General features: G+C 57.6%; 2 protein-coding genes across 8 annotated transcripts in view; one reads left to right on the top strand and one right to left on the bottom strand.

Annotated features, from left to right (window-relative positions):
• Positions 1-1,756, bottom strand: part of ABHD14A (abhydrolase domain containing 14A) — a 7,686-nt gene extending 5,930 nt beyond the window's left edge. Inside the window, exon 1 of one of the 5 annotated variants that reach the window (XM_025210425.1) lies at positions 1,685-1,756. In XM_025210425.1, the coding sequence (XP_025066210.1) occupies positions 1,685-1,745 (61 nt within the window). In that variant the 5' untranslated portion in view covers positions 1,746-1,756. Of the gene's footprint in view, positions 1-1,620 lie in introns of all 5 variants that reach the window. The other 4 variants (XM_025210428.1, XM_006028955.2, XM_025210427.1 and 1 more) reach the window with 4 other exon arrangements.
• ABHD14B (abhydrolase domain containing 14B) overlaps positions 1-8,798 on the top strand; it is a 9,475-nt gene extending 677 nt beyond the window's left edge. The window contains exons 1-5 of one of the 3 annotated variants that reach the window (XM_006028956.3): positions 51-402; positions 1,643-1,710; positions 5,384-5,601; positions 6,121-6,362; positions 7,960-8,798. In XM_006028956.3, coding sequence (XP_006029018.1) covers positions 373-402; positions 1,643-1,710; positions 5,384-5,601; positions 6,121-6,362; positions 7,960-8,142 — 741 coding nt within the window. In that variant the 5' untranslated portion in view covers positions 51-372 and the 3' untranslated portion in view covers positions 8,143-8,798. Of the gene's footprint in view, positions 1-50; positions 403-1,642; positions 1,711-4,143; positions 4,245-5,383; positions 5,602-6,120; positions 6,363-7,959 lie in introns of those variants that run through there. The other 2 variants (XM_025210429.1, XM_006028957.2) reach the window with 2 other exon arrangements.
• The last annotated feature ends 3,736 nt before the right edge of the window (positions 8,799-12,534 follow it).

The raw sequence follows: 12,534 nt of genomic DNA, 5'->3' as shown, positions 1-12,534 counted from the left end.
CCCCGCCCCCGGCTCCGCCTGCTCTCGCTCGGCGCGAGCTCAGCGTCACAGGGCCGCCGCCGCCGGAGCACGGGGCGCAGCTCGTGCCTCGCAATCCTGCAGCAGTAGGGACACTGGTTATGTGGGAGACCCCGTCCAGTGGGCCATGCTAGCCTCCCACAGGCATCCATGGCCTGGCTGTTTCCTTCTACCTTGGCAAAGCTGATCCTGCCAAGAGAGCCTCAGTCAACTGAGCCTTTGGGGCTGTACAGCAGGCAGCCCAGCAGGGCCCAGCTAGCTGAGGTTCCTAGGATGCTGCAGCGTCAGGGCTAGCGGTGACACAGAAGATGAGGACTGCATAGTTGTTAAGGGCTGGAAGGGACCTTACAGATCATGGGGTCCAGCCCCCCTGCACTTGGGCAGGTAAGACTGCTGGGATCAGATGACCCCAGCAAGATGGGTGTCAAGATGCTTTCTGAAGATCACCAGGGTGGATGACTCCTGAATCTCCCTTGGCATCCCTTTTCACCCAGCTCGCTGAGCTGACCACGTTGCTTCTGAGCTTGTAAGCAGCGGTCTGCATTCTGCTACCTCCCCCCAGCTTCCCCAGGGCTGAGCTAGGTCTCCAGACTTTGTCCCTCCCTCCCAACTGCAGGAGATGAGGGCAATGGGGGAGGACAGGTAGGTGATGGTGCAGCTGTCTTGATACCCGAGAACTAGCAGCCAGTTAAGAGGTTTATTTTTAAGCACAGCTCTCCAAGGACACCTTCACCCTGCAGCATGTCAGACGTGGGTGGCACAGGGAGAACACCACCCAGATAACCCTACTCCAGCCCCTCACTCCCCCAGCCATTTTGATATTTTTTGTAGCAGGTCCACACTGTGACGCTTGGAGCTTGCTCCTCCTAGTCTTGATCATTACAACTCCTTAAATAGCAGTTTACAAAACCAAGCCACACTGTACACATCAAAGATCTACTTATCTCTTCTGCACTTTTTAAAAGGCCCTCTACAAATGCTGGCTAGCTGTAAACATACAGCACCTAGCACACTAGAACTGAAGGCCAGATTCACAGAGGTATTTAGGTGCCTAATAGACCATTGATTTCAGTTCCTAAACAGGAGTCAGACAACTAAGTACCTTTACAAACTGGGCCCTAACTGCAGTCTTCCTACAAACAACTCTCACAACCCACAGCTGGAGCCACTGTCATCGGTATTTTACAGAGGAGACAGAGATACAAAGCATAAATAACTGTCTAAAAGCCATGCAGCAAAGCAAAGTCAGGATCAGAACTCAGGCCCTTGGCTTGAGACCAGGTGCTGCCAGACATGAGCCTCCCCTGCACCACACACACCCTACTCATCCCCTCCCATCACACCACTTTGCCATACTGTTACCTTGCTCTCTCCTTTCTACCCAGCAGAGCTTAATAGGCCCAGCTGAGGGAGAGCCCCTTGCACCCACACCACATTCAGTCACACTGTTAGCAGCAAATCTCAGACATTTCCCCCTTAGGATTACAGCCCTCTAGCTCCTTTTCTGAGTTAAATGCATCAGACCCTCAGGAGCTCCCCCCTCTCATACAGGCCTCAATGATAAACCCTAGGAAAAGATGCCATCCTCTGCAGACTCCTTACCCCAAGTCACTTGCAATCATAGATCTACAGACGCACCAAACCACAGCCTACTGACCAGAAATACCTGACGATGCTGACAGCCAGAGCAAGGTGAGAAAGGACCTCAAGGGTTTATATCCTCTCATCCCAGGAGAGGGCAGGCAGGTTTGACTAACAGCTATCAATCAATGCCTTATTTACTATTCACCTAACAGCACAGCTTTACTGCAAACTGTGATTGCTCTGCAGCTCCAATCACCAACCTCGTTTTGCTATTACCACAGCCAGGGTGATTTCTAGGCTGAGATGAAAATGATCTTAGATTCAGGTGGGCACAGGGTTCTGATCACAGGCTGGAGAGGATGTTAATGAAAAGGGGCATCTCTCTTATTTGATAGATGTGCCTCTTTTCTGGTGCAATATCCAGCATGCATCTCACTGCTGAACACCTCACCCAGATTCACACAACTCCAGCCACACTGAGCTAGGGAAGATGTTGATGGACACAGGAGTAGTCCTGTGGGGGATGCGTGGGGGCGTCCATGGCTAGACATTCCTGGCATGGACAGTCCTGGTGCGTGGGTGCACAGGCTGTCCACAGAAGTAGCACGGAAGCCCTGCTTCTGTAGCAAGTAGAGTCTGGGACAGAGGCATGCACTCAGGATCTCTTTGGTTCCATATCAATCCATCAGCAAGCTGCTGTATTTGCATGGTAGGCAGACCCTTGCCTGGGCCGCACTTTGATACCAGCACAGAGGGCCCCCTCTCCCTCACCCCCAGCCCCCCTTACTGGATTGCTTACAAGGCCATTGGCAAAACAACTCCTAAATAGCTAAGGCCTAATGTTGCATATTTAATGTCATCATAACACAGCTCACATACAGCCCTGCAGGGCACACATGGGGCCCAGAGACACCAGCTTTTTCCATTGCAATGGTTCATTAGAAGCTCACAGTCTCCCCATAGGACTGACACTGTCTTGACAGCAGTCCTGGGGGAGAATGTGGAAGGGCGTAGGGTGTAACAAATGTCTCCAGCATCTCCAGCCCTGGCGTGTGCCATATTTTAACTGAGCTATTGGGGGTCCTTTTCCATTTCCCTCCAGGCCCCTAGGGCATGTTCAGGGGCTGGTTTTAAGGTTCTTCTCTGTACAGCTATGAGAACTAGAAGCTTATTTTTTTAAGGAAGCTGATATTCTCCCAGCATTAGCAGAGGTCATTGCGGGACCCCTGGCACGGCTTTATGAGCACGCATGGTGCTCTGGCGAGGTGCCAGAGGACTGGAAAAGGGCCAATGTGGTCCCCATTTTCAAAAAAGGGAGGAAGGAGGACCCAGGAAACTATAGGCCCATTAGTCTTACCTCGGTCCTGGGGTCACTGAGAAAATTATCCAGGAACACATCTGCGAGGGGCCAGCAGGGGAGATTATGCTTAGGGGCAACCAACATGGGTTCATTAGAGGCCGGTCCTGTCAGACCAACCTGGTGGCCTTCTACGACCAGGTCACAAAATCCTTGGATGCAGGTGTCGCAGTGGATGTAGTCTTTCTGGACTTTAGGAAGGCCTTCGACACTGTCTCTCACCCCATTCTCATTAAAAAATTAGGCGACTGTGGTGTTGATGGCTAAACGGTCAGATGGGTCACTAATTGGCTGAAGGGCCACACCCAGAGAGTGGTGGTAGATGGGTCATTTTCAACCTGGAGGGATGTGGGCAGTGGGGTTCCCCAGGGCTCGGTCCTCGGGCCTGCACTGTTCAACATCTTCATCAGTGACTTGGATGAGGGGGGGAAAAGTACCTTGTTAAAATTTGCAGATGACACTAAGATGTGGGGAGAAGTGAGCACGCTAGAAGAGAGGGACAGGCTGCAACTAGATCTGGACAGGTTACAGGGGTGGGCGGATAAGAACAGGAATGGATTCAGCACTGACAAGTGCAAGGTACTGCGCCTGGGGAGGAAGAACCAGCAGCATACCTACAGGCTGGGGAACTCCTTTCTCGTCAGCACAGAGGTAGAAAAGGATCTTGGAGTCATTATTGACCCAGACAGAGCTGCATGGGACTGAGCTGGGGCTGGTGTTAGGGGGACTCATCCCAGTTTAATCCCTAGAGTATATTGCTCTCAGGACACATCCCCATAGCAGGAAGGGGTGTGACTACAGCACAGATATGCATCCTCACACTAGCTTTCACCTAGGGGACAGAGATCCAGGGGACAGAGTAACACAGGGAAGAGTATGGGCTGTAGCTGCCTGCTACTGCCTTCCTTTGGTACTTAGTTGGGCAGTTGAAGCCCCTGCTACTGTGTCTTTGTTGCTGTTGGTGCCCGAGTCAGCTGAATTGAAGCAGGCCCTGGTCTGCCCATGCGTGCTGGGATCACACCTCGGGATCACAGTGCAAATGCAGCCAGGGGCCTGCTAACCTGCCCTCTGTCCAGGCCTTGTGCTCAAATGGTCCAGGTTCTTACCGCTAGGTGTCACTGCACCATGAGCCGACACCCTCCTGCCTGCTGTTCCAGTTCCTCCATCTCCACCCCTGGTTTTTGCCCCGGCTTCCTTTGGTACCTTTGGACCCAGGAAGTGTGGGCCTGCAATCAGCACAACACAGCACAGCGAACACTGAGACAGTTGGGATCCCTTCTTGCAGGTATCAGTCCCTGGCTGCTTTTCTTGCCAGCCCCCGGGGCTTGTGCTGGGGGTCCCTGCAGGATGGGCTGCCTGCCTGTTCCCACCCACATGCACCCCCCAGCTCAGAGGGACTTTGCTGGAGCTGCTTAGCTTGGCCTGAATGGAGAAGCTGCCAGACTGGTTCTGACCAGCAGGGCCACCCAGCCCAGCGCCCTGAAGACTGGCCAGATTCAGCTGTTTCCTGGGACAGCCTGCCTTACTCACGCCCAGGAGGGGCTTGTGCCCTGCATTAGCAGGGATCCCTGGCCAGCCACACATGATACCCTGCGGGGCAGCCTGGCAGGCTCTCAGTCCTGACCTGACAGGATCCAGTGGCAATGGATCCCCTGTGAATTGTGCCCTGTGTCCTTTGCCAGGATTAAGGCAGTGCCTTTGGCTGAGCACCTGGTGCCAGGGCACTCCCTCCCTCCCTGGCCTCTCCAGGAGTTTGTGTTCCTTTCTCCAATCTCCTCTACCTCAGACTCTCCAGCCCAGCAATGGCCCCTGCCCATGCACCCTGGACTGGTCCTCTGCCTTACCTCCCTATGCAATCCCCCCTCCACCCCATCCCCAACAAAAAGAGCACCCCACCATGCCTGCTGTCCCCTGTGGCCCCTGCCAGGGGAAGACAGCAGTCCTCAGTGCAACAAGGCAGCTGGGGTCTCCCCTCTTTAGTACTGTTATAGCCAGGGAGGGGGGTGAGGAGCAGGACTTGTTCTGTGGGACCCTTCATGGCACCGGCTGTGTAATTGCAGGAGATGTTGGACACACTCTGAGGCTGGGAGGAAGTAGAGACATCCCCAAAGAAATACCAGGCAGATTCCTTCTGTTTAGCTCATTATACAAGTGAGAGTTAAGGAAGGTGGCCGTACGCAGAGGCCTGTCTTCTACCCAGAGAAAGGAGCAGGGAAAGGGAGGAAGTTAACAGAGCACTTTGTTCCTTGATCAGCTGGAGTCTGTTCCAGAGGACACAGAAATCCGGTTCATGGTTATCCTGGCAGGAGCTGCCCCCAGAGGCCATTCCACAGGCTGAGGAATCTGGTCCACCTGCCCTTCCACCCAGGGCCATGCAGGGTCCCTCTGGGGATTCCTCCCTCCCCAGCTCTCCTCTCCTTGCAGGACACCCACCATGGCAGCCCCACAGCTGACCGAGAGCACCATCACAGTGGATGGGCAGACCCTGTTCTACCGGCAGGCTGTGCCAGGCCAGCAGGCCCCGAAACTGTCTGTCTTGCTGCTGCATGGCATTCGCTTCTCTTCTGAAACCTGGCTCAACCTGCAGACACTGGCAAAGTTGGCAGGAGCTGGGTACTGTGCTGTGGCCATCGACCTGCCAGGTATGTTGCCCTCAGGGAGGTGACACTGCTGCACATGGGCTTGGGGAGAGAAGCCATCTGGTGCCTGGGCATCACTAGGGCCTGGGGTGATGAGCAGAGCCTTGTGGGTGGGGTGGAAACTGCAGTGCAGAGCATGGCCAAGTGCCTCCTGCAGGGATCACCAACATCCCCCAGCCACACAGCACTCTGTGACAGAGGAGCGGGTGGGGAAGCTGGGGCATGGAGCAGTGAAGTGTCTTGACTGGGGACATTCAGTGAATCAGCAGCAGAACAGAGTCTGTAATGTAGGTGTGACTCCTGGTCCTTGCCTGGAAGCAGAACCCAGGCATCCTGGTCCCCTATTGGAGATGCTCTCACTCCTCCTTTCCAGAACTGCTGCCACTCAGAGCAGAGGAGTGACTCTCTAGGGCCCTGGCACAGCCTCTGCCTGCCCCTGCTAGGCACAGCACCACAGGGACCCTGCTGCCACTCTGCCCAGAGACATCAGTAACACAGCAGCTTCTTTCTCGTATGCTCCAGGCCTTGGCAATTCCAAGGATGCAGCAGCTCCGGCTCCCGTGGGGCAGCCGGCCCCAGGGGGGTTCCTGAAGTCTGTCTTCGAGGCCTTGCATCTGGGCCCAGCGGTGGTGATCAGCCCATCCCTCAGCGGGATGTACTCGCTCCCCTTCCTCTTCCAGCACAGCGACCTGCTGAAGGCCTACGTGCCGGTGGCACCCATTTGCACTGAGAAGTTCACAGCGGCGCAGTATGCCAGCATCAAAGTATGACACTTGGAGGGGAGGGAGGGGGCAGGGTCCTGGGTACAGGACCCAGGTGTCCGGCAGGGGCAGAGCCAGGCTCCAAGATCAGAATACCAGGCTCCAGGCCTCCGCTAAGGGAACATGCGCCAGAGGGCGCCACCCCCCCTCTTTATGTTCAGGGACACAGGACAGCTCCATTGAACATCTGAATAAGCCCCCAGGAAACCAGAGCCCACAGTGAGGCCCCGTAGGGCCATAATACACTGGGATAATCCTGTTTACATCCCTGCAGGGACACGGCTTGCCTCTGGGGGTCCCCTGCACAGGTCCAGCCTGCAGTTCAACCCTGTACTGGGGGCCATAGTCATATCGGGAAGGAAAGTGACTGCTGCTGGCCTGTTTCATTGCAGTTATTGTAACATGGACCCCTGACCGGCCCCAACCCTTGCAGCTGCCCTGTTTGCACTGCCCTAACATCCACCCTGCATCTGCACAGATACCTGAAGCTAACTTTGGCTCGGCCCCTATAATACATGCCCCCAGGTAGAGTTAGATTGTGGATGTGGAGGCAGTAGCTGTGTGCTTCACAACTGTGCCTTGCAATCAACAGCAGTGCCCCCCCCCCGGCTGAGCAGCTTGTTCCACCCTTAAACCCTCCCTTGCTGTGGGAACATTGATCTGCCCCCACTCCCCCATGCCCCTTTCCCCCCCCCCCCCCCCCTCTGCTCTCTGATCTGTCCCCCTTGCCTGAGAGAGGTGCCCTTCCCTCCCGTAAATGCAGAAGTGTTGCCCCAGAATAACATCGGTGCAAAGGCCAGCGGGGGCAGTCTGCAGTCCTGAATCAGGGGTGGGGTTCAGGGCTGGCGGCTGTAGGAGCTTGAGGTTACCGGCTCCTCAGCTGGGCTCCCCAGCCCTTGTGTGTAGCTCAGAGCTGTTGGGACATGTTTATGGCACAGGAAGGACACCCTGGCTCAGCACTCCCCCTGTTTGCAGAGTACTACTTTAGCCCACAAATGAGGGGGACTAGGTCCTGAGCTGCAAGGGGGGCGGATATATAAAGACACTTGCCTCCCCTCCCTTCCTGACCTGGGGCTGGCCAGCTACGAGCCATCCATGGGGTAGCACAAAGCAGCCTCTCAGGGCACTTCTGGCCCTTGGTCTCAGGGAGGACCCTCCTCTGCCTGCCCCACTGGGAGAGGCAGTCTGGTGCCAGAACTGCCCCACAGCCCTGCACCCATGTATATGGCCCCCCTGCACTAGCAGCAAGGCTGGTGCGTGGTAACTAGGGCAGCTGGCAAATGCAGATCGCATGACCCCTGCCCATGGAGGCCTTGTGGTGTTCACCCATTGCTGCACATGGACTCTGCCTCTCTTCCCCATCCAAGTCCTGACCCCTAGCTGGGCTCAGCAGTGCTCTGGGCAGAGGCAGGATCCCAGCCCCATTTTCCATCCAGCAGTGACCCATTTCCAGGAACTGCACCTCAAAAAGGCTCAACCCAACCAAACACCAAGGGAGATGGGGAAAGTCCCTCCCTGAGCTGCCAAGGCCTGGATCACCCCACTTCTTGGCAATCCACAAGTCATTACCTCATGTCTGATCCCATCCATTCTCTACCAGACTCCCACGCTGATCGTGTATGGGGACCAGGATGCCCAGCTGGGGGAAGTGAGTCTGAACAACCTGAAGAACCTGCCCAATCACAAGGTGCTGCTGATGCAAGGGGCAGGCCATGCCTGCTACCTGGACAAGCCAGAGGAGTGGCACCAGGGCCTGCTGGACTTCCTGAGGAGCCTGGAGTGAGGGGTGGCCATCCCCCTCCATCACTAGGGTTTGGGGCATGGATTCTGGGCACAATCTGGGTTTCTCTCTGCCACTAGAGCACCTACTTGATCATTATCTCACCGCGGGCTGGCTGAGGGCCATGGCACAGTGAGGGCAACCAGGGGCCCTACTGAGAGCCAGGGGCTCCATCTACTTCTTTCTCTTTAAAATGATTAGCAGCTGGCTGTCTGTAGGAGCTGATTGGGTGAGGGCCAGGCAGGCTGGCTTTCCAGCCATGTCCCTCTGTCCTTAGCTGGAGGTCCTTGGGCCCAGCACCCACTGCTGTGGCTCCGGTACCCTTGCCAGTCAACCTGGGGTGCTGGGACTGAGGTGACCCAGGGGAGCTCAGGGATCCATTTGTGGCTGGCTCCTAGCCTGTGGGCAGGGGGCAGGCTGAATGAACTGTGGGTGGGGGGAAGTGAGGAGCCTTTTTCATCCAGGTCAGGGGAAAAGGAGCTCCCTCTGCCCTGTGCTTCCTCCCTCCCCCACACTATCCCCTGCCCTCAGGTAGTGGTCTGCAAGGCAAGGGGAGCAGGCTGGAAACCCTAGGGCAGGCTCACAGGTTCGTAGCAGGGCACATGGACCTCCCTCCCAGAGCGTTCACAATCCAATAAAGACTGTGCTTGGGGCCTCTCTACCTTCCCATGCTTTCCTTCCTGCCATGTCCCCTGGCGTAGGCTATGCCCTATGGTCCCTCCTCCTTCCCCCATCTCAAATCCCCTGCAAAGCCTGTGGCCACCAGTCGGGCTGGCTTGTGGTGGGGGGAGGCAGGGGGGAAGAGGGAGGGCACAAGGGAGCAGGGCAGGAGGGAGCTGGTCAGTAGCAGGACAGTGCACTAGGTGGAAGGCAGCAGAGCTAGTGGTTAGAGCAAGGGGCTGGGAACCAGGGCTCCTGGGTTGTATTTCCTGAGCACAGCTGAAACCCTGCATGCCCAGGGCTCTGCATGTGGGAGCCCAGCACTAGAGACGGGCCTGGGGCCTTCAAGGAGCGGTGCAACCCAGTGCCTCACCCAGAGGGGCCTGGGTTGCTCTGTGCTGGAGCCTGGCAGCTCTAGCTGTCCCTTCCCCAGGGCTTGCCTGCCCCTGCGAGACAGAGCGGTATCCAGTCTGCTGGGGTTAAGAGGAAGAGGCAGCCCCTCCTTCCACTTTGCAGACAGCCGCTCTCAGGGCCTGGGGATTACCGAGTTAGTGGCCGAGGTGAACAGATGGAGGCCGGGCTAAAGCCGGCAGCCACATGGCTGCTGCGCAGGTCTGCCGCCAGCCAGGGCAGATGGAGGCTGCAGGCTGGTGCGGGAGGGGTGCTCTGGGCAGGCCTGAGGGGGTGGGAGGAGGTTCCCACACGCTGCTTTTATCCTCTTAGTCTGCAGGAGGATTTGCTCCCAGCTAAGGCAGCTTGACAGGAGGCCGGCTGCCCAGGGCGTCATAGCCTCTGTCTAGCCCTGGGCTACAGGGTCCCTGGGTGGTGGGGGACAGAAAGGCCCAACTGCCCTTGGGGATCTCTGTGCTGTGAGGGGGGGAGTTGGGATGGCCTCTCTCAGGTCTAGACCTGTCTGGCCACAGACCCCAGCCTGCTGCATTCTCCCCAGGAAGGACATCCATGGGGGTCCCCACGTGACCCCTGTGCCCCCTTCTCCAGGGCCACCCACCCATGGATACTGTGCAGGGCCCCTTCCCTACCCGCGCTGACCCCAGAACCCAGCTAGGACTTCCAGCAGCCCCCACCTGGGAAGTGCTGCACAGGCCCCGGGAATGGATGGGTACCAAAGCCTGGGGGAGGGCAGAGGCTGGGGGTGGGAAGGACCTCGCCAGGGGCCCCAGCAGCTCAGTGGGGGAGCTGGGAGCTAAGGTTCACTGCAAAGCGGGGCTCCCAGCAGCAAGTGCCAAGGGCTACGGTGCCCAGGGGCAGTGCCATGTGCCTCAGCCTTCCAAGGGCATCTGAAGCTCCTGTCACTGGGGATGATGGCAGGAAGTTGGAAACCCTCGCATACCCCCAGTTTGGGGGGCAGCAGCAACAGGCGCTGAGTCTCTCTTGTCCAAGCCCAGGCCCAGGCCCTTGGCTTGGCTAGCTCCCTGCATCCAGGCAGGAAGGCAGGCATCCTGCAGTCCTGTTCAGTGGAGGAAACACTCCTGGCTTGGCAGCATTTGGATGGGGTTGTCTGTGTGTAGGCAGACAGAGGTGTGGGCCCTGAGGGGGGCTGAGTTGCTGACTGATATGGAATTTTGGGCCCTTGTGGGGGCTGAAACCCACTTCCTAGGTGGGGAGGGCATTGGGCTGCAGAGGCAGCATAGCCCAGACCTGGTGGTGAGATGGCAGGGCAGGGGCAGAGCCCAGCCAAGAGGAAACTTGGCTTCAGGTATGGGTTCCCTCCAGGGGATGGAGGTGGCCCCCTCCTGTTCTCTGCCCCTCCTGTTAGATCAGGGTGCAGGAGGGTTTTTTTTGTGCTGCATAGCCAGCCCCAGCACCTGGCACAAAGGCTTGGCATGGCACAGGGTAGCACCAGGCGAGGACATGGTGATGGTACTGCGGCTGCACCTGGGAGCTGCAGGGGTGCGTGTCCCCTGGCTCAGGTACTTCTTGTGCCTACGGCACTTACTCTGTGCTCTGGCCCTGACTGGCTGTGCTGGCACATCCACCATACAGTAGTCCTACTGCCTGGCCAAGCTGTGTTCTGCACTGCTCCCCCAGGGGTGTCACATTCCCACTGCACCGCAGTCACTTGCTTGCGACAAGAGCCCAGAGAGTCCACCCCTGTTGTACACTGCTTACAAAAGCTCCACTCCCCGCCCGCCCTGCAGGCTTTAGATCCCCACCCTCACCTCTCCCAGGTTCTAGATTCACACCTAGCCCTGACTGCAGGTTCTTGCCTCCCTGCCCCTCCCTGTAGGCTCTAGACTCCCTCTAGGTTACAGACTCCCACCCCGGCCGCCCTGCAAGTTCTAGGTTCTCCTGCCTCCCCTCTTTCTGCAGGTCCTCACCTCCAGCACGCTTTACACCTTGTCCCTGCTCCATCCCACTTTGTACCTCCTACCAGGACATGTGCATCACCCACTGCTGCTAGGGCATACAGAGCTCTGCTCCCCTCCCAAGGCTCAGGCTTCCCATTGCTCTGCAGGGCATCTCTGTTCTACCAGCATACAGCGCCCAGTCCAGCAGCTTGGGGTCTCTGGGGGCTTCTGCAATGCACAAGCAACCCCTGAGCCATCCAAAAGGGCAGACACTCTGGACTCCCCCAGCTTCATCTGTCCAGCCACCCCCCAGAGCCCTGTTCTGAAGTCAGTTGCCTGGGGAGCAGGGTCAGCAGACTGGGCCACAGCAATGACTGCATGAAAGCTGCCCAGTGTTATGGGCTGAGCTGCCTGGACACCAGGTTCTCTGAGCTGAGGTATACCATAGCCCTCTGGGTGCCTGCACTGGGACACTGTCTGGCCCCAGCAAGACAAGTCCTCACTCCTGCCACATCCCTCCAGGAAGCATCACCCATGTGGTAGGGTTTCCCAAACCCCACCATGGTCTCCCCACCTTCACTTGCAGGGGAACCACCTGTAGGCCCTTCCCTTCCCCAGGTAGCACGGATACGACACAGTACACGACCATCCAGGCAGGTTGAGAACTCCCCACTATGTCATAGAGGTGCTCCTACCAGCTGTGACCACCTGCAGCACCAGATCCAGATGGGTGGAAGGCAGGGGCCTGTAACCGTGGCATGAAGAGATGGCTGGAGGAGTCTCTGGCAGGCTGAGAGTGGCTGCACCATGGCCACATGGTGTGGCAGCCCAGGGGTTGGCTGTGAGGGGCCAGGACCAAGGAAAGCCTGCAGAGCGTGTGGGTGACAGGTCAAGGCGGTGGCCTGCATACACTGGTTGGCTTGTAATTTAACTGGGCGCCCTACCCATTGGCAGCAATGGATGAAGCAGGGCCATTGCCTGCTGGTACCCATATGTGAGGAGGCCAGAGGACCCCAGCAAGTAGCAGGTGGAAGGAGAACTGCAAAGCATCCCAGCACTTCCTCCCCCACTCCACATCCCACACCACTCTCCCCCTCCATGCTCCTGTGTGGCACCCTGTCCCCGACAGCCAACTGCTACAGTGTCTGGCAGCTCCAATCATATCCCACTCCTCATGGCCTTCATGGGACTCCCAGCTTGGAGCCATGTGGACTTCTCTGCCAGAGGTAGAGAGTGCCATCCAGCCCCTCATCCACGATCGGCCTCTGTCCCAGCAGGACAGTTCCACGTGTGTGGAGCCCTTGTGTAGACAGGCTGCTGGTGCATCAGCCACCTGCTCCAAGTCACAGCGCCATGAGGAGGGGAGAGAGGAAAGGAGAGCCCTGCCGGTGCCAGCGACCCCATACCCAGGCTGCCAGCGGTGTCC

The sequence above is a fragment of the Alligator sinensis genome, unplaced genomic scaffold (assembly GCF_000455745.1).
Source record: "Alligator sinensis unplaced genomic scaffold, ASM45574v1 scaffold610_1, whole genome shotgun sequence".
NCBI classification, from domain to species: Eukaryota; Metazoa; Chordata; order Crocodylia; family Alligatoridae; genus Alligator; species Alligator sinensis.
This window is presented reverse-complemented; position numbering and strand designations above follow the sequence as displayed.